This window comes from Topomyia yanbarensis, chromosome 2 (genome assembly GCF_030247195.1).
Source record: "Topomyia yanbarensis strain Yona2022 chromosome 2, ASM3024719v1, whole genome shotgun sequence".
NCBI classification, from domain to species: domain Eukaryota; kingdom Metazoa; phylum Arthropoda; class Insecta; order Diptera; family Culicidae; genus Topomyia; species Topomyia yanbarensis.
Genome location: NC_080671.1, coordinates 218,412,383 through 218,431,936, shown reverse-complemented (window position 1 = coordinate 218,431,936; position 19,554 = coordinate 218,412,383). Strand labels below are relative to the sequence as shown.

The 19,554-nt window shown below is 44.1% G+C and overlaps 1 protein-coding gene across 1 annotated transcript; it reads right to left on the bottom strand.

The window, feature by feature from the left end:
* Window positions 1–14,582: 14,582 nt before the first annotated feature.
* Window positions 14,583–15,990, bottom strand: LOC131680075 (uncharacterized). The gene is made up of 3 exons (XM_058960797.1): window positions 15,445–15,990; window positions 14,706–15,231; window positions 14,583–14,587 (listed from the first exon to the last, which is right to left on the bottom strand). The coding sequence occupies exons 1-3, from the start codon at window positions 15,988–15,990 to the stop codon at window positions 14,583–14,585; spliced, it is 1,077 nt and encodes a 358-aa protein (XP_058816780.1).
* Between the last annotated feature and the right edge of the window lie 3,564 nt (window positions 15,991–19,554).

Here is a 19,554-nt window from a genome sequence, read left to right as displayed (position 1 = left end):
GACTGGAGGCCAACACCGACAGTCTAAGCGGGGATGCGCTGGTAGCTGTTCTATCACGCGCGTGCGACGCCACTATGCCGAGAAAAACACTGCCAAGAAACGGCAGATGCCCGGTATATTGGTGGAGTGCCGAGATTGCAGCTCTACGGTCAGCCTGCCTCAGAGCTAGACGTAGGATGCAAAGAGCTCGCACCGAGGATGCAAGAGAGAACCGCCGTGAAGTGTTTCGAGCTGCGAAATTAGCCCTTAACAAGGCTATTAAAAGCAGCAAGAGAGCGTGTTTCGACAACCTGTGTGAGAGTGCCAACGCGAATCCGTGGGGCGACGCCTACCGGATTGTGATGGCCAGGACCAAAGGGGGCTCCTCACCCCCTGAACGGTCTCCGGACCGGTTGGCAACGATTATCGAAGTACTCTTCCCGTCTCGAGCCACAAGCCCCTGGCCACCTGCACTACGAGACAGTGCGGGCACGGTCGAAATGGTGGCTCCAGTGACGAACGAAGAACTACTCGCAGTGGCTAAATCCCTAGCAATGAACAAAGCTCCAGGGCCGGATGGAGTCCCGAACAACGCTCTCAAGGCAGCGATCATAGCGAACCCGAACATGTTCAGGCTAGCTATGCAGAGATGCCTTGACGAGTGCCGTTTCCCCGATAGATGGAAAAGGCAGAAACTGGTGCTGTTGCCGAAGCCCGGGAAGCCGCCAGGCGACCCATCGGCGTACAGACCAATCTGTCTGATAGACACGACTGGCAAACTGCTTGAGAGGATCATCCTCAATAGGCTCACCCCGTACGCGGAAGGTACGGACGGTCTGTCAAGCAACCAGTTTGGCTTTCGGAAGGGTAAGTCCACAGTGGACGCTCTCAACTCAGTGATAAATACTGCCGAGATAGCGATCCAACGAAAAAGGCGAGGTATTCGATACTGTGCGTTAGTGACACTTGACGTGAAGAATGCATTCAACAGCGCAAGCTGGGATGCCATCGCGCTCTCGTTACACCGGCTTAGCCTACCGGTGGGTCTGTACCGGATCCTGGAAAGTTACTTCCAAAACCGCGTACTGCTATACGAGACCGATGCCGGTCAGAAAAGGGTTCCGATTACCGCCGGAGTCCCGCAGGGCTCGATCCTAGGCCCGGTGCTATGGAACCTCATGTATGACGGGGTTCTGAGACTGAAGTTCCCTCCTGGGGTCAAGATCGTCGGCTTTGCCGACGACGTAACCTTGGAGGTCTACGGGGAGTCAATTCCTGAGGTAGAACTAACCGCAGAACACGCGATTAGCACGGTGGAGGAATGGATGAGCGCGAGAGGCCTGGAGCTCGCTCATCATAAGACGGAGGTAGTTATCGTCAACAACCGCAAGTCGGCACAACATGCAGTTATCCATGTGGGAGAAGTCGCGATCACTTCACAGCGAAGTCTGAAGTCTCTCGGAGTCATTATAGACGACAAGCTGACCTTCGGCAGCCATGTCGACTATACGTGCAAGAGAGCGTCGACTGCTGTTGCGGCACTATCGAGAATGATGTCCAACAGCTCAAAGGTGTGCGCCAGTAGACGTAGGTTACTGGCAGGCGTTGCCGTATCTATCCTCAGGTACGGCGGCCCGTCATGGTCAAGAGCACTGAGGGTAACCAGTTACCTACAGAAACTGGAGAGCACCTACCGCGTGATGTGCCTCAGAGTGATATCTGCCTACCGCACGGTATCACACGATGCATCCTGCGTGATAGCGAGCATGATGCCAGTCGGGCTGGTCATTCGGGAAGATGAGGAGTGCTTTGAGCTACGTGGAAATAGGGGAGCCCGCGAGCGCACCAGGGTGACCTCGGTCGCCAGATGGCAGCGTGAGTGGGACAACTCCTCGAAAGGTAGGTGGACCCACCGGCTGATACCTAGCATATCGAGCTGGGTGGGAAGACCCCATGGGGAAGTTCACTTCCACCTGACACAATTCCTGTCAGGCCATGACTGTTTCCGTCAGTACCTCCATAGGTTCGGGCACGCGGAGGTCCCAGTCTGCCCGGACTGCCCAGGTGTAGATGAAACTGCCGAACACATACTGTTCGTATGTCATCGGTTCGACGTCGAAAGAAGAGCAATGCTTGACGTCTGTGGCTGGGACACAACCCCGGATACCCTTATCCAGCGGATGTGTCAAACGGTGGAGAAGTGGAACGCAGTCTCGGCTGCTACCATCCAGATTGCCAGTAGGCTACAGGTAATCTGGCGAACCGAGCAACAGACGGCGGGCACGGCTAACTAGTGATTGGTTAGCTGGAGCGAAAAAGGCCAAGCGCAAAATAAGAGAGTGAATGGTCTGTTCATGCCGAGGTAGGTTGGCGCAGCGAATGGCAACCGCGTAAGGGGTAAACCCAGCCACCCCGAAGCAAGACAGAAGAGTGAGTGTATAGGCGTATAAGTGGACTGCCTCATGCCAAGACGGGAGGGTCGTAGCGTAGTATGTTGGAACTAAGCTATCGATGCCTCATGGCGTGGCAGAGGAGTGAAAGGGTGAGCATCCAAGTCAGTCTCACACTGCATGTTAAGGGTGAGCATAAAAGTCAGCCTCACAGGTTGGTAGCAAGCAAGGAATGAAAAAGGTGAGCACAAAAGTCAGCCTCGCATGGTATGTCAGAAGTGGGGCCTAAGAAAAATGTCCCACATGGGATGCCAGAGGGAGTGACAAAGGTACAATAGAGTGGCACGATTGAGAGTGAATCAGGTGATAGGGTGAGCACCCAAGTCAGCCTCACATGTATGGGTAGGGCGAGCACAAAAGTAAGCCTAACAAGGAATGAGTAAGGTGAGCACACAAGTCAGCCTCGCATGGAACGTAAAAGGTGAGCACAAAAGTCAGCCTCATGTGGGAGTGTTTGAGAGCGAATCAAAGTGTGATTGAGAGAGCACCCAAGTAAGCCTCATACAGGATCTATGATCGCGCGAGTGAGAGTGAATGAGTACACTTAGTACAGCCATCCCCCCAGAAGTAATACCGAGAGGTAGTTCCTGGGAGGAATGATGGCGGAGCCCAATGGAGTTTAGTCGGTATTAATGGCTGGTCACCATTCGAGTCCGACACGCCCCCAGTGCACCCCGTGTGGTAGATTGGACCCTACCGTTAGCACGTGTACTGGGCTAGGACATAAAGGTCTTCTCCATTGTAAAAAAAAAAAAAAAAAACACACACACAGACATTTGCCGATCTCGACGAACTGAATCGAATGGTGTATGACACTCGGCCCTCCGGGCCTCCGTTAAAAAGTCGATTTTTACAGTGATTGCATAGCCTTTCTTTATATGAGAAAGGCAAAAATCGGTATATTGATACCTAGGGCACATTGTTGGTTATTGTGAATCCCTGCCAACTCGAATCAACATTCAAACCATTAAGGGTTCTAGCCCTAACATCAGGCAATCCAAAAACCATATGACTGTTCTGCCCGTCGAGCTTGTTTGGCCATGGAGGTGCATGGTAGTTGAATAGAAAAAATTCGGTATATTGATACCTAGGGCACATTGTCGGTTATTGTGAATCCCTGCCAACTCGAATCAACATTCAAACCATTAAGGGTTCTAGCCCTAACATCAGGCAATTCGAAAACCATATGACTGTTCTGCCCGTCGAGCTTGTTTGGCCGTGGAGGTGCATGGTAGTTGAATAGACAAAATTCGGTATATTGATACCTAGGGCACATTGTCGGTTATTGTGAATCCCTGCCAACTCGAATCAACATTCAAACCATTAAGGGTTCTAGCCCTAACATCAGGCAATTCGAAAACCATATGACTGTTCTGCCCGTCGAGCTTGTTTGGCCGTGGAGGTGCATGGTAGTTGAATAGACAAAATTCGGTATATTGATACCTAGGGCACATTGTCGGTTATTGTGAATCCCTGCCAACTCGAATCAACATTCAAACCACTAAGGGTTCCAGCACTAACATCAGGTAATCCGAAAACCATATGATTGTTCTGCCCGTCGAGTTTGTTTGGCCGTGGAGGTGCATGGTAGTTGAATAGAAAAAAATCGGTATATTGATACCTATGGCACATTTTTGGTTATTGTGAATCCCTGCCAACTCGAATCAACATTCAAACAATTAAGGGTTCCAGCCCTACCATCAGGCAATCCGAACACCATATGACTGTTCTGCCCGTCGAGCTTGTTTGGCCGTGGAGGTGCATGGTAGTTGAATAGAAAAAAATCGGTATATTGATACCTAGGGCACATTGTCGGTTATTGTGAATCCCTGCCAACTCGAATCAACATTCAAACCATTAAGGGTTCTAGCCCTAACATCAGGCAATCCGAAAACCATATGATTGTTCTGCCCGTCGAGCTTGTTTGGCCGTGGAGGTGCATGGTAGTTGAATAGAAAAAAATCGGTATATTGATACCTAGGATACATTGTCGGTTATTGTGAATCCCTGCCAACTCGAATCAACATTCAAACCATTAAGGGTTCTAGCCCTAACATCAGACAATCCGAAAACCATATGATTGTTCTGCCCGTCGAGTTTGTTTGGCCGTAGAGATGCATGGTAGTTGAATAGAAAAAAATCGGTATATTGGTATATGGGACACATTGTCGATTATTGTGAATCCCTGCCAACTCGAATCAACATTCAAACCATTAAGGGTTCTAGCCCTAACATCAGGCAATCCGAAAACCATATGACTGTTCTGCCCGTCGAGCTTGTTTGGTCGTGGAGGTGCATGGTAGTTGAATAGAAAAAATTCGATATATTGATACCTAGGGCACATTGTCGGTTATTGTGAATCCCTGCCAACTCGAATCAACATTCAAACCATTAAGGGTTCTAGCCCTAACATCAGGCAATCCGAAAACCATATGACTGTTCTGCCCGTCGAGCTTGTTTGGCCGTGGAGGTGCATGGTAGTTGAATAGAAAAAATTCGGTATATTGGTATATGGGATACATTGTCGATTATTGTGAATCCCTGCCAACTCGAATCAACATTCAAACCATTAAGGGCACATTGTTGGTTATTGTGAATCCCTGCTAACTCGAATCAACATTCAAACCATTAAGGGTTCTAGCCCTAACATCAGGCAATCCAAAAACCATATGATTGTTCTGCCCGTCGAGCTTGTTTGGCCATGGAGGTGCATGGTAGTTGAATAGAAAAAATTCGGTATATTGATACCTAGGGCACATTGTCGGTTATTGTGAATCCCTGCCAACTCGAATCAACATTCAAACCATTAAGGGTTCCAGCCCTAGCATCAGGCAATCCGAAAACCATATGATTGTTCTGCCCGTCGAGCTTGTTTGGCCGTGGAGGTGCATGGTAGTTGAATAGAAAAAATTCGGTATATTGGTATATGGGATACATTGTCGATTATTGTGAATCCCTGCCAACTCGAATCAACATTCAAACCATTAAGGGTTCTAGCCCTAACATCAGGCAATTCGAAAACCATATGACTGTTCTGCCCGTCGAGCTTGTTTGGCCGTGGAGGTGCATGGTAGTTGAATAGAAAAAATCGGTATACTTAGGACACATTGTCGGTTATCGTGAATCCCTGCCAACACGAATCAACATTCAAACCATTAAGGGTTCTAGCCCTAACATCAGGCAATCCGAACACCATATGACTGTTCTGCCCGTCGAGCTTGTTTGGCCGTGGAGGTGCATGGTAGTTGAATAGAAAAAATTCGGTATATTGGTATATGGGATACATTGTCGATTATTGTGAATCCCTGCCAACTCGAATCAACATTCAAACCATTAAGGGTTCTAGCCCTAACATCAGGTAATCCGAAAACCATATGATTGTTCTGCCCGTCGAGTTTGTTTGGCCGTGGAGGTGCATGGTAGTTGAATAGAAAAAAAATCGGTATATTGATACCTAGGGCACATTGTTGGTTATTGTGAATCCCTGCCAACTCGAATCAACATTCAAACCATTAAGGGTTCTAGCCCTAACATCAGGCAATCCAAAAACCATATGACTGTTCTGCCCGTCGAGCTTGTTTGGCCATGGAGGTGCATGGTAGTTGAATAGAAAAAATTCGGTATATTGATACCTAGGGCACATTGTCGGTTATTGTGAATCCCTGCCAACTCGAATCAACATTCAAACCATTAAGGGTTCTAGCCCTAACATCAGGCAATTCGAAAACCATATGACTGTTCTGCCCGTCGAGCTTGTTTGGCCGTGGAGGTGCATGGTAGTTGAATAGAAAAAATTCGGTATATTGATACCTAGGGCACATTGTCGGTTATTGTGAATCCCTGCCAACTCGAATCAACATTCAAACCATTAAGGGTTCCAGCCCTAACATCAGGTAATCCGAAAACCATATGATTGTTCTGCCCGTCGAGTTTGTTTGGCCGTGGAGGTGCATGGTAGTTGAATAGAAAAAAATCGGTATATTGATACCTAGGGCACATTGTCGGTTATTGTGAATCCCTGCCAACTCGAATCAACATTCAAACAATTAAGGGTTCCAGCCCTACCATCAGGCAATCCGAACACCATATGACTGTTCTGCCCGTCGAGCTTGTTTGGCCGTGGAGGTGCATGGTAGTTGAATAGAAAAAAATCGGTATATTGATACCTAGGGCACATTGTCGGTTATTGTGAATCCCTGCCAACTCGAATCAACATTCAAACCATTAAGGGTTCTAGCCCTAACATCAGGCAATCCGAAAACCATATGATTGTTCTGCCCGTCGAGCTTGTTTGGCCGTGGAGGTGCATGGTAGTTGAATAGAAAAAAATCGGTATATTGATACCTAGGATACATTGTCGGTTATTGTGAATCCCTGCCAACTCGAATCAACATTCAAACCATTAAGGGTTCTAGCCCTAACATCAGACAATCCGAAAACCATATGATTGTTCTGCCCGTCGAGTTTGTTTGGCCGTAGAGATGCATGGTAGTTGAATAGAAAAAAATCGGTATATTGGTATATGGGACACATTGTCGATTATTGTGAACCCTGCCAACTCGAATCAACATTCAAACCATTAAGGGTTCTAGCCCCAACATCAGGCAATCCGAAAACCATATGACTGTTCTGCCCGTCGAGCTTGTTTGGCCGTGGAGGTGCATGGTAGTTGAATAGAAAAAATTCGGTATATTGGTATATGGGATACATTGTTGATTATTGTGAATCCCTGCCAACTCGAATCAACATTCAAACCATTAAGGGCACATTGTTGGTTATTGTGAATCCCTGCCAACTCGAATCAACATTCAAACCATTAAGGGTTCTAGCCCTAACATCAGGCAATCCAAAAACCATATGATTGTTCTGCCCGTCGAGCTTGTTTGGCCATGGAGGTGCATGGTAGTTGAATAGAAAAAATTCGGTATATTGATACCTAGGGCACATTGTCGGTTATTGTGAATCCCTGCCAACTCGAATCAACATTCAAACCATTAAGGGTTCTAGCCCTAACATCAGGCAATCCAAAAACCATATGACTGTTCTGCCCGTCGAGCTTGTTTGGCCATGGAGGTGCATGGTAGTTGAATAGAAAAAATTCGGTATATTGATACCTAGGGCACATTGTCGGTTATTGTGAATCCCTGCCAACTCGAATCAACATTCAAACCATTAAGGGTTCTAGCCCTAACATCAGGCAATTCGAAAACCATATGACTGTTCTGCCCGTCGAGCTTGTTTGGCCGTGGAGGTGCATGGTAGTTGAATAGAAAAAATTCGGAATATTGATACCTAGGGCACATTGTCGGTTATTGTGAATCCCTGCCAACTCGAATCAACATTCAAACCATTAAGGGTTCTAGCCCTAACATCAGGTAATCCGAAAACCATATGATTGTTCTGCCCGTCGAGTTTGTTTGGCCGTGGAGGTGCATGGTAGTTGAATAGAAAAAAATCGGTATATTGATACCTAGGGCACATTGTCGGTTATTGTGAATCCCTGCCAACTCGAATCAACATTCAAACAATTAAGGGTTCCAGCCCTACCATCAGGCAATCCGAACACCATATGACTGTTCTGCCGTCGAGCTTGTTTGGCCGTGGAGGTGCATGGTAGTTGAATAGAAAAAAATCGGTATATTGATACCTAGGGCACATTGTCGGTTATTGTGAATCCCTGCCAACTCGAATCAACATTCAAACCATTAAGGGTTCTAGTCCCAACATCAGGCAATCCGAAAACCATATGATTGTTCTGCCCGTCGAGCTTGTTTGGCCGTGGAGGTGCATGGTAGTTGAATAGAAAAAAATCGGTATATTGATACCTAGGATACATTGTCGGTTATTGTGAATCCCTGCCAACTCGAATCAACATTCAAACCATTAAGGGTTCTAGCCCTAACATCAGACAATCCGAAAACCATATGATTGTTCTGCCCGTCGAGTTTGTTTGGCCGTAGAGATGCATGGTAGTTGAATAGAAAAAAATCGGTATATTGGTATATGGGACACATTGTCGATTATTGTGAATCCCTGCCAACTCGAATCAACATTCAAACCATTAAGGGTTCTAGCCCTAACATCAGGCAATCCGAAAACCATATGACTGTTCTGCCCGTCGAGCTTGTTTGGTCGTGGAGGTGCATGGTAGTTGAATAGAAAAAATTCGATATATTGATACCTAGGGCACATTGTCGGTTATTGTGAATCCCTGCCAACTCGAATCAACATTCAAACCATTAAGGGTTCTAGCCCTAACATCAGGCAATCCGAAAACCATATGACTGTTCTGCCCGTCGAGCTTGTTTGGCCGTGGAGGTGCATGGTAGTTGAATAGAAAAAATTCGGTATATTGGTATATGGGATACATTGTCGATTATTGTGAATCCCTGCCAACTCGAATCAACATTCAAACCATTAAGGGCACATTGTTGGTTATTGTGAATCCCTGCCAACTCGAATCAACATTCAAACCATTAAGGGTTCTAGCCCTAACATCAGGCAATCCAAAAACCATATGATTGTTCTGCCCGTCGAGCTTGTTTGGCCATGGAGGTGCATGGTAGTTGAATAGAAAAAATTCGGTATATTGATACCTAGGGCACATTGTCGGTTATTGTGAATCCCTGCCAACTCGAATCAACATTCAAACCATTAAGGGCTCTAGCCCTAACATCAGGTAATCCGAAAACCATATGATTGTTCTGCCCGTCGAGTTTGTTTGGCCGTGGAGGTGCATGGTAGTTGAATAGAAAAAAAATCGGTATATTGATACCTAGGGCACATTGTTGGTTATTGTGAATCCCTGCCAACTCGAATCAACATTCAAACCATTAAGGGTTCTAGCCCTAACATCAGGCAATCCAAAAACCATATGACTGTTCTGCCCGTCGAGCTTGTTTGGCCATGGAGGTGCATGGTAGTTGAATAGAAAAAAATCGGTATATTGATACCTAGGGCACATTGTCGGTTATTGTGAATCCCTGCCAACTCGAATCAACATTCAAACCATTAAGGGTTCTAGCCCTAACATCAGGCAATTCGAAAACCATATGACTGTTCTGCCCGTCGAGCTTGTTTGGCCGTGGAGGTGCATGGTAGTTGAATAGAAAAAATTCGGTATATTGATACCTAGGGCACATTGTCGGTTATTGTGAATCCCTGCCAACTCGAATCAACATTCAAACCATTAAGGGTTCTAGCCCTAACATCAGGCAATCCGAAAACCATATGACTGTTCTGCCCGTCGAGCTTGTTTGGCCGTGGAGGTGCATGGTAGTTGAATAGAAAAAATTCGGTATATTGATACCTAGGGCACATTGTCGGTTATTGTGAATCCCTGCCAACTCGAATCAACATTCAAACCATTAAGGGTTCCAGCCCTAGCATCAGGCAATCTGAAAATCATATGACTGTTCTGCCCGTCGAGCTTGTTTGGCCGTGGAGGTGCATAGTAGTTGAATAGAAAAAAATCGGTATATTGATACCTAGGATACATTGTCGATTATTGTGAATCCCTGCCAACTCGAATCAACATTCAAACCATTAAGGGTTCTAGCCCTAACATCAGGTAATCCGAAAACCATATGATTGTTCTGCCCGTCGAGTTTGTTTGGCCGTGGAGGTGCATGGTAGTTGAATAGAAAAAAATCGGTATATTGATACCTAGGGCACATTGTCGGTTATTGTGAATCCCTGCCAACTCGAATCAACATTCAAACCATTAAGGGTTCCAGCCCTAGCATCAGGCAATCCGAACACCATATGACTGTTCTGCCCGTCGAGCTTGTTTGGCCGTGAAGGTGCATGGTAGTTGAATAGAAAAAATTCGGTATATTGATACCTAGGGCACATTGTCGGTTATTGTGAATCCCTGCCAACTCGAATCAACATTCAAACCATTAAGGGTTCTAGCCCTAACATCAGGCAATCCAAAAACCATATGATTGTTCTGCCCGTCGAGCTTGTTTGGCCATGGAGGTGCATGGTAGTTGAATAGAAAAAATTCGGTATATTGATACCTAGGGCACATTGTCGGTTATTGTGAATCCCTGCCAACTCGAATCAACATTCAAACCATTAAGGGCTCTAGCCCTAACATCAGGTAATCCGAAAACCATATGATTGTTCTACCCGTCGAGTTTGTTTGGCCGTGGAGGTGCATGGTAGTTGAATAGAAAAAAATCGGTATATTGATACCTAGGGCACATTGTCGGTTATTGTGAATCCCTGCCAACTCGAATCAACATTCAAACCATTAAGGGTTCCAGCCCTAGCATCAGGCAATCTGAACACCATATGACTGTTCTGCCCGTCGAGCTTGTTTGGCCGTGGAGGTGCATAGTAGTTGAATAGAAAAAATTCGGTATATTGATACCTAGGATACATTGTCGATTATTGTGAATCCCTGCCAACTCGAATCAACATTCAAACCATTAAGGGTTCTAGCCCTAACATCAGGTAATCCGAAAACCATATGATTGTTCTGCCCGTCGAGTTTGTTTGGCCGTGGAGGTGCATGGTAGTTGAATAGAAAAAAATCGGTATATTGATACCTAGGGCACATTGTCGGTTATTGTGAATCCCTGCCAACTCGAATCAACATTCAAACCATTAAGGGTTCCAGCCCTAGCATCAGGCAATCCGAACACCATATGACTGTTCTGCCCGTCGAGCTTGTTTGGCCGTGGAGGTGCATGGTAGTTGAATAGAAAAAAATCGGTATATTGATACCTAGGGCACATTGTCGGTTATTGTGAATCCCTGCCAACTCGAATCAACATTCAAACCATTAAGGGTTCCAGCCCTAGCATCAGGCAATCTGAACACCATATGACTGTTCTGCCCGTCGAGCTTGTTTGGCCGTGGAGGTGCATGGTAGTTGAATAGAAAAAAATCGGTATATTGATACCTAGGATACATTGTCGGTTATTGTGAATCCCTGCCAACTCGAATCAACATTCAAACCATTAAGGGTTCTAGCCCTAACATCAGACAATCCGAAAACCATATGATTGTTCTGCCCGTCGAGTTTGTTTGGCCGTAGAGATGCATGGTAGTTGAATAGAAAAAAATCGGTATATTGGTATATGGGACACATTGTCGATTATTGTGAATCCCTGCCAACTCGAATCAACATTCAAACCATTAAGGGTTCTAGCCCTAACATCAGGCAATCCGAAAACCATATGACTGTTCTGCCCGTCGAGCTTGTTTGTGATATATCTAACTATCGTGAGGGAAGGTGATATATAATTTTAATAAAAACTGCAAGGTGTACACAGTACGATAGTCGATGTAAAACTGTCTATTCAATTCTTTATCTCTGAAAGCTGAACCAGCCAGATGTTCAGACAGGGTTGTAGTACTGGGTGGTCACCACAGTTCTTCCCCCTTTAGTCCAAATTATTGTACATCGATAATGGCGAAACTTCACTGCCATATATATAATTTAATTCACGGAAAAACTTAACTACCGTTACGATTCAGAAAACGACAAAACTTTACTGCCGCAAAACTAATATTTTCTTTTTTTTTATTGAAGTAAACGAAATCAGGATCTTCTAGACGACGCTTCGTCCTATTCGAACGACGCAAACAAATAGGTTCACGGCTTAAACTCGCTGATGGATTCGTACACTGTAGCGCAGACGTGCCTTCCTGGGGGTCCACTACCCTGTTGCCAGGCGGTAAACTATTTCTCTCCGAATCACCATCGTCCGAATCACAAACCATTGGTTGATCGTTAGGTGAACCTCTATAAATGAATGAATCTGCTGCGAAACCATAAAAATCGCTAGCTTCGTCGTCAATGTCCTCTTGCTGATCATCCCCCCTTCTTTTTCGTGTTGGGCTAATAAATTAAATCCCCTGGGCGCAAAGAGTCAATCCAGTCCCGGGTTCGATGTTGTACTTTGGTGTCATCGTTATGTACAGGCATATTCACAACTTTCTGCTTCGTCATATTATTCCTAAAACTATTTCTAGGGTGGATTAAAACCAACAACGTCTTAGGCTTAAAACTAAACAGCCTATTGGACGGAAACGAACCATCTTCCAAACATGTGTTCCTGTAACTAAACAAAAAGTACGAAACTAAGTCTTCCGTACTCGATCCTGCCATTTCCGGATCCAACAAAAATTTCTTCAAACCTTCTTTCACCAATCTTACCATACGCTCAGCTTGTCCATGACTTGATAGGTTATATGGTGGACTTTTCATCACTTGTATGCTGTGCTTCTGAAAGAAATCAATTAATTCTTTAGAATTAAATGGAGGCCCACCGTCCGTAACAATTACGTCCGGTAACCCAAACCTCGCAAAAACGCTGATAAACTTTGACTTTACCCTCCTGGCTTCAGTACCAAATTTCATGTACTCTACTTCAAGCCATTTTGAAAAACTGTCAACAATCACCAGGAAGGTTTTCTTGTCGAAATGAAAAAAATCCGCATGAATGCGACTAAACGGTTTTGTTGTAGGAATCCAGTTAGAGTGAGGAACTGGCTTAGAGACAGCATTCATTTGGCAACACACGCTGCATGATTTGACAAAATTCTCTATGTCACTATTCATGCCATACCAATAAACTACCTTTCTTGCCATCTGCTTGATCTTAGTTATTCCGGAATGGTTGTTGTGTAAGAGCTTCAGGATCTGCTTTTGTAAACTTGCAGGTATAACGACACGATCCTGATACAACAAACACCCTTCTATTACTTCCAAATCCTAGTATTGTGCGTAAACATCTAACAACTTACGATCCATCTTCTGTGGCCAACCATGTTTCATGTAATAAACTATCTGTTGCAAAAACTTGTCTTTTTTTGCTTCATTTGCAATCAAAACATGATCCACCGGGAAGTCATCGGAAACATTTATACTTTTGATGAATTCTCTTTGTAAAGAAGCTGGTACATTTTCAGGCAGAGGAAATCGTGAGCAAAAATCTGCATTGCCCATTTTCGTTGACGGTCTGTAAACAATGTCAAAATCATAGATATTTAGTTCAAGTACATATCGCTGCAGACGTGTCACAAACAACGTATTCTTGCCTTCTTTGCCAAAAATACCAATCAAAGGCTTGTGGTCAGTATACACAGTAAACTTCTTGCCAAACAGAAATTTGTGAAACTTTTTAATGGTGCTCACAACTGCTAAAGCTTCCAAGTGCAAAATTGGGTAGGATTTTTGGGCATTCGTTAAACTGAAGGAGGTAAAACTTATTGGCCTCTCTTCTCCTTTGATTTGGTGTGCGATTACTCCTCCTAAACCATAGCTGCTAGCATCCGTTATAACGACAACGGGCATACTAGGATCATAAAACTCTAAAAGCTTTGGGCTCAACAAAGCTTGCTTACAGTCTTGAAAAACTCTGCTACATTCAGAGTTCCAGACAAACTTGACATCTTTTCTGAGTAGATGATACAAACAGTAAAGGCGGGCGGACAGATTGGGCAGAAATTTACCGTAGTAGTTAACTAAACCCAAAAATGCCTTCAGTTCAGAAACGTTATTTGGAACCTTGGCTTTCCGAATTGTCTCGACCTTTTCCGGAGATGGTAACAAACCTCTGTCACTCAAAACATGACCCAGAAATGGCAAACTTGAAACAAACCACTTGCATTTTTGCAAATTAACTTTAATGTTAACTTTAGACAAACGCTCCAAAACCAAATGAAGCTTTCGTTCACAGTCGGCTTTGTGCTTGCCTGCTATTAAAACATCATCTAAATAACAGCAAACTCCATCGATACCTTTCAAAACTTGATCCATGATCCGTTGAAATATAGCTGCACTAGAAGAAGCACCTTGTGGCAAACGATTATAAGTAAACAAACCTTTGATTGTATTAATCACCATTATTTTTCTGGATCGTCTTGACAATAATAATTGTGTGTACGCACCGGCCAGATCTAAAGAACAAAAAACTTTGGCACCAGCCAATGAGGCAAACAAATCTTGTGTTAGTGGGAGAGGGTAAGTATCGGGAATCAAAACTTTATTGATGGAAACTTTACAATCAATGACCATCCTAATACCACCGTCTTTTTTCACCACAACTATTACCGGAGATGCCCATTCACTTGCATCTATTCGCGTTATGACGCCATCTTTTTCTAAACTATCTAAATGTTCCAAAACTTTGTCCTTTAACCTGAAAGGAACGTCATAAGCACGTTTAAATATCGGCGTATGCTCTTTTAGAACTAGATCAGCCTCAAACCCATTTATTGGCGTTGATAAAGACTTATCAAAAACATTGGCAAACTTACTTTGTATCTCTGCAACGATCTGATCTGGTGAAACCGACAGTTGATTAATATTGTTTCCGAAAGCCTTCCTCCAATCTGGAACAAACACATCCAACCAATCTCGTCCCAGTAATGGAGTGAAACCGCTGCCGTTTCGCAAAACAATTAGGTCAACAGTCTTTGTGCGTCCATTCAGCTCGACCTTAACCTCAATCTGTCCTTCAACCTTCAAACGGCTTCCATTGATCACTGCTAACTTCTTGTCGCATCTTTGTAGCGGAATATGATCGAAATCTCCCTCGTACATCTCCAAACTGATTACGGAAACTGCAGCGCCACAATCAACTTCCATTCTCAACCTCAAACCGTCAACATAAACATTGCGAAAACATGGTTCGTTAATTCTGTTGATCGATGAGATTAGCATACAATCCATCTCGTCATCCGAAACAGATCTGTTTAAACGACGTCTCAAACTTTTCTGATACTCAGTCATCTTGGGCTTTTCTGCAGGAGAATCGACAAACTTGACCGTCTTACTCTTGTTCTTCAAGTCATAACAAAAACGACGCGTGTGACCTTTTCTACGACAGAAGTTGCAAAACAAGGTCTTTGTCCTGGGTGAAGAACGGTTCCTGCGATCAAATGAATCAGAACGGCTTCTGCTTCTCTTTCTAGCCGGCTCTCGACTTCTTCCCCGTGAGCGATCTCGGGAAACTTCGAAGCTGTCACGCCTTCCTAATCTGTTCAAAACGCTTACACGATTGGAATTGCCAGAGATCAGTTTAGCTCTCGCTCCTGCTAATTCTCTGTTTACGATGAGTTTCTCCGCTTTAGCCAGCGTTAAATCCTCTTCATCGAATAAACGCTGCTGCAAGTCCTTGTCGCTAATACCGCAAACCAATTTATCGCGAATCGCCATGTCCTTAAACTCTCCGAAATGACACATCTCTGCCTGGAGCTTGACAGCGAGTATAAAATCTTCCGCGCTCTCACTCGGACCTTGGACACGTTGGTAAAACTTGTAACGTTGAATCAAATCACTTTCCGTTTTATCATACCGCTTCCTGAGAGCGCCCGTAATCTCCTTGAAAGACACGGTCTTTAAATCCCTTCCGGGAAAAAGAAGCTTCAGCTCACTGTACACTTCTCTACTGCAAGTAGCCAAAAACGACACTTTTTGATCTTCCTCACTGGTCACTTTATGATGCGCAAACACCCAATCCAGTTGCTCCAGAAACTGCGCAAACGGAATCGTTCCGGGAATGAACGGTTCAATTTGATTCACCAACGGCATACTTGACATAGTGAGATATAAACAAAATAGTGAAAAAGAAACAAATATAAAAAAATAGTTTAATTTTTCTTTTAAATGCACAAAACTGAAATATTTTTTTTTACAGTGCATGCGGGAAGATCGAATCAAAACAAACTAAATTCGACTACTACCCAAACAAACAAGTTGTTCTGCAGAATAAACACGCGATAAACAATAAACTTTACAAGTCTGTTTTGTGCGAGAACGGCATGAGCAGCAACAAGCATAAGCTAGAGCATAAGTAAATATTGCAGAACCAAACGGTGAACCACGGTCGCTAACGAAAGAATTTTTGTCGTTGCGCAACTAACGTATGTTGCAAGCAAATTCTGGTGCTGCACGTATGCTGGTAGTAGTACGTAAAACAAAACCAGAACAAAAATGGTTTTCTGGTAGACAAAATCACTGTTAAAACAAAATGAAGCGCAATTTCTTTTGTGTGCTAAACAAGAAAAATGCCTTTAAATTACACTTAAACATGCACTCAAACATTAGTTCTGAAAACAAAATGTGCAAAAACTTACGTGATCGTTTACCAAACCTACGGCAAAACAAACCAGATGAAAAATCTCTTGCGCGGGATTCGCAGAAAACTTTTTTCCTTCACAAGGATCCAAACGTTGATATCTGCCAGAAAAACCAGAAGAAAACACCGTAATTCTCCGCTTAGACACTTCCACACCGCCAGCAACGGAATAAATTAAATGTAGCCGTTGAAAACACTTGGCGGGGTTACACTTTTCCTTCTAATATGTTCTTAGGAACTGCACTCACTTCCAGCTAACAAAACGCCGGGAAACCTCCAAACACTTTCGGTACCTCTGGAAAACTTAACTCCAGGAATAGAAACACTGCCGAAAACAACTTTTCACGCGAAAAACTGCGATTTAATCTTCGTCGCCACTGATATATCTAACTATAGTGAGGGAAGGTGATATATAATTTTAATAAAAAATGCAAGGTGTACACAGTACGATAGTCGATGTAAAACTGTCTATTCAATTCTTTATCTCTGAAAGCTGAACCAGCCAGCTGTTCAGACAGGGTTGTAGTATTGGGTGGTCACCACAGTTTGGTCGTGGAGGTGCATGGTAGTTGAATAGAAAAAATTCGGTATATTGATACCTAGGGCACATTGTCGGTTATTGTGAATCCCTGCCAACTCGAATCAACATTCAAACCATTAAGGGTTCTAGCCCTAACATCAGGCAATCCGAAAACCATATGACTGTTCTGCCCGTCGAGCTTGTTTGGCCGTGGAGGTGCATGGTAGTTGAATAGAAAAAATTCGGTATATTGATACCTAGGGCACATTGTCGGTTATTGTGAATCCCTGCCAACTCGAATCAACATTCAAACCATTAAGGATTCTAGCGCTAACATCAGGCAATCCGAAAACCATATGATTGTTCTGCCCGTCGAGCTTGTTTGGCCGTGGAGGTGCATGGTAGTTGAATAGAAAAAATTCGGTATATTGATACCTAGGGCACATTGTCGGTTATTGTGAATCCCTACCAACTCGAATCAACATTCAAACCATTAAGGGTTCTAGCCCTAACATCAGGCAATCCGAAAACCATATGACTGTTCTGCCCGTCGAGCTTGTTTGGCCGTGGAGGTGCATGGTAGTTGAATAGAAAAAAATCGGTATATTGATACCTAGGGCACATTGTCGGTTATTGTGAATCCCTGCCAACTCGAATCAACATTCAAACCATTAAGGGTTCCAGCCCTAGCATCAGGCAATCCGAACAACATATGACTGTTCTGCCCGTCGAGCTTGTTTGGCCGTGGAGGTGCATGGTAGTTGAATAGAAAAAATTCGGAATATTGATACCTAGGATACATTGTCAATTATTGTGAATCCCTGCCAACTCGAATCAACATTCAAACCATTAAGGGTTCTAGCCCTAACATCAGGTAATCCGAAAACCATATGATTGTTCTGCCCGTCGAGTTTGTTTGGCCGTGGAGGTGCATGGTAGTTGAATAGAAAAAAATCGGTATATTGATACCTAGGGCACATTGTCGGTTATTGTGAATCCCTGCCAACTCGAATCAACATTCAAACCATTAAGGGTTCTAGCCCTAACATCAGGCAATCCGAAAACCATATGATTGTTCTGCCCGTCGAGCTTGTTTGGCCGTGGAGGTGCATGGTAGTTGAATAGAAAAAAATCGGTATATTGATACCTAGGATACATTGTCGGTTATTGTGAATCCCTGCCAACTCGAATCAACATTCAAACCATTAAGGGTTCTAGCCCTAACATCAGACAATCCGAAAACCATATGATTGTTCTGCCCGTCGAGCTTGTTTGGCCGTAGAGATGCATGGTAGTTGAATAGAAAAAATTCGGTATATTGATACCTAGGGCACATTGTCGGTTATTGTGAATCCCTGCCAACTCGAATCAACATTCAAACCATTAAGGGTTCCAGCCCTAGCATCAGGCAATCCGAAAACCATATGACTGTTCTGCCCGTCGAGCTTGTTTGGCCGTGGAGGTGCATGGTAGTTGAATAGAAAAAATTCGGTATATTGATACCTAGGGCACATTGTCGGTTATTGTGAATCCCTGCCAACTCGAATCAACATTCAAACCATTAAGGGTTCCAGCCCTAGCATCAGGCAATCCGAACACCATATGACTGTTCTGCCCGTCGAGCTTGTTTGGCCGTGGAGGTGCATGGTAGTTGAATAGAAAAAAATCGGTATATTGATACCTAGGGCACATTGTCGGTTATTGTGAATCCCTGCCAACTCGAATCAACATTCAAACCATTAAGGGTTCTAGCCCTAACATCAGGCAATCCGAAAACCATATGATTGTTCTGCCCGTCGAGCTTGTTTGGCCGTGGAGGTGCATGGTAGTTGAATAGAAAAAAAATCGGTATATTGATACCTAGGATACATTGTCGGTTATTGTGAATCCCTGCCAACTCGAATCAACATTCAAACTATTAAGGGTTCTAGCCCTAACATCATACAATCCGAAATTCATATGATTGTTCTGCCCGTCGAGTTTGTTTGACCGTAGAGATGCATGGTAGTTGAATAGAAAAAATTCGGTATATTGGTATATGGGACACATTGTCGATTATTGTGAATCCCTGCCAACTCGAATCAACATTCAAACCATTAAGGGTTCTAGCCCTAACATCAGGCAATCCGAAAACCATATGACTGTTCTGCCCGTCGAGCTTGTTTGGTCGTGGAGGTGCATGGTAGTTGAATAGAAAAAATTCGGTATATTGATACCTAGGGCACATTGTCGGTTATTGTGAATCCCTGCCAACTCGAATCAACATTCAAACCATTAAGGGTTCTAGCCCTAACATCAGGCAATCCGAAAACCATATGACTGTTCTGCCCGTCGAGCTTGTTTGGCCGTGGAGGTGCATGGTAGTTGAATAGAAAAAATTCGGTATATTGATACCTAGGGCACATTGTCGGTTATTGTGAATCCCTGCCAACTCGAATCAACATTCAAACCATTAAGGGTTCTAGCCCTAACATCAGGCAATTCGAAAACCATATGACTGTTCTGC

Coding starts and splice junctions, on each gene's coding strand:
- LOC131680075 (XM_058960797.1), bottom strand. CDS start 15,990: ATGTCAAGTATGCCGTTGGTGAATCAAATTGAACCGTTCATTCCCGGA. Junction 15,232..15,444: donor TCTCTGGCAATTCCAATCGT/GTAAGCGTTTTG, acceptor TATGACTTGAAG/AACAAGAGTAAGACGGTCAA.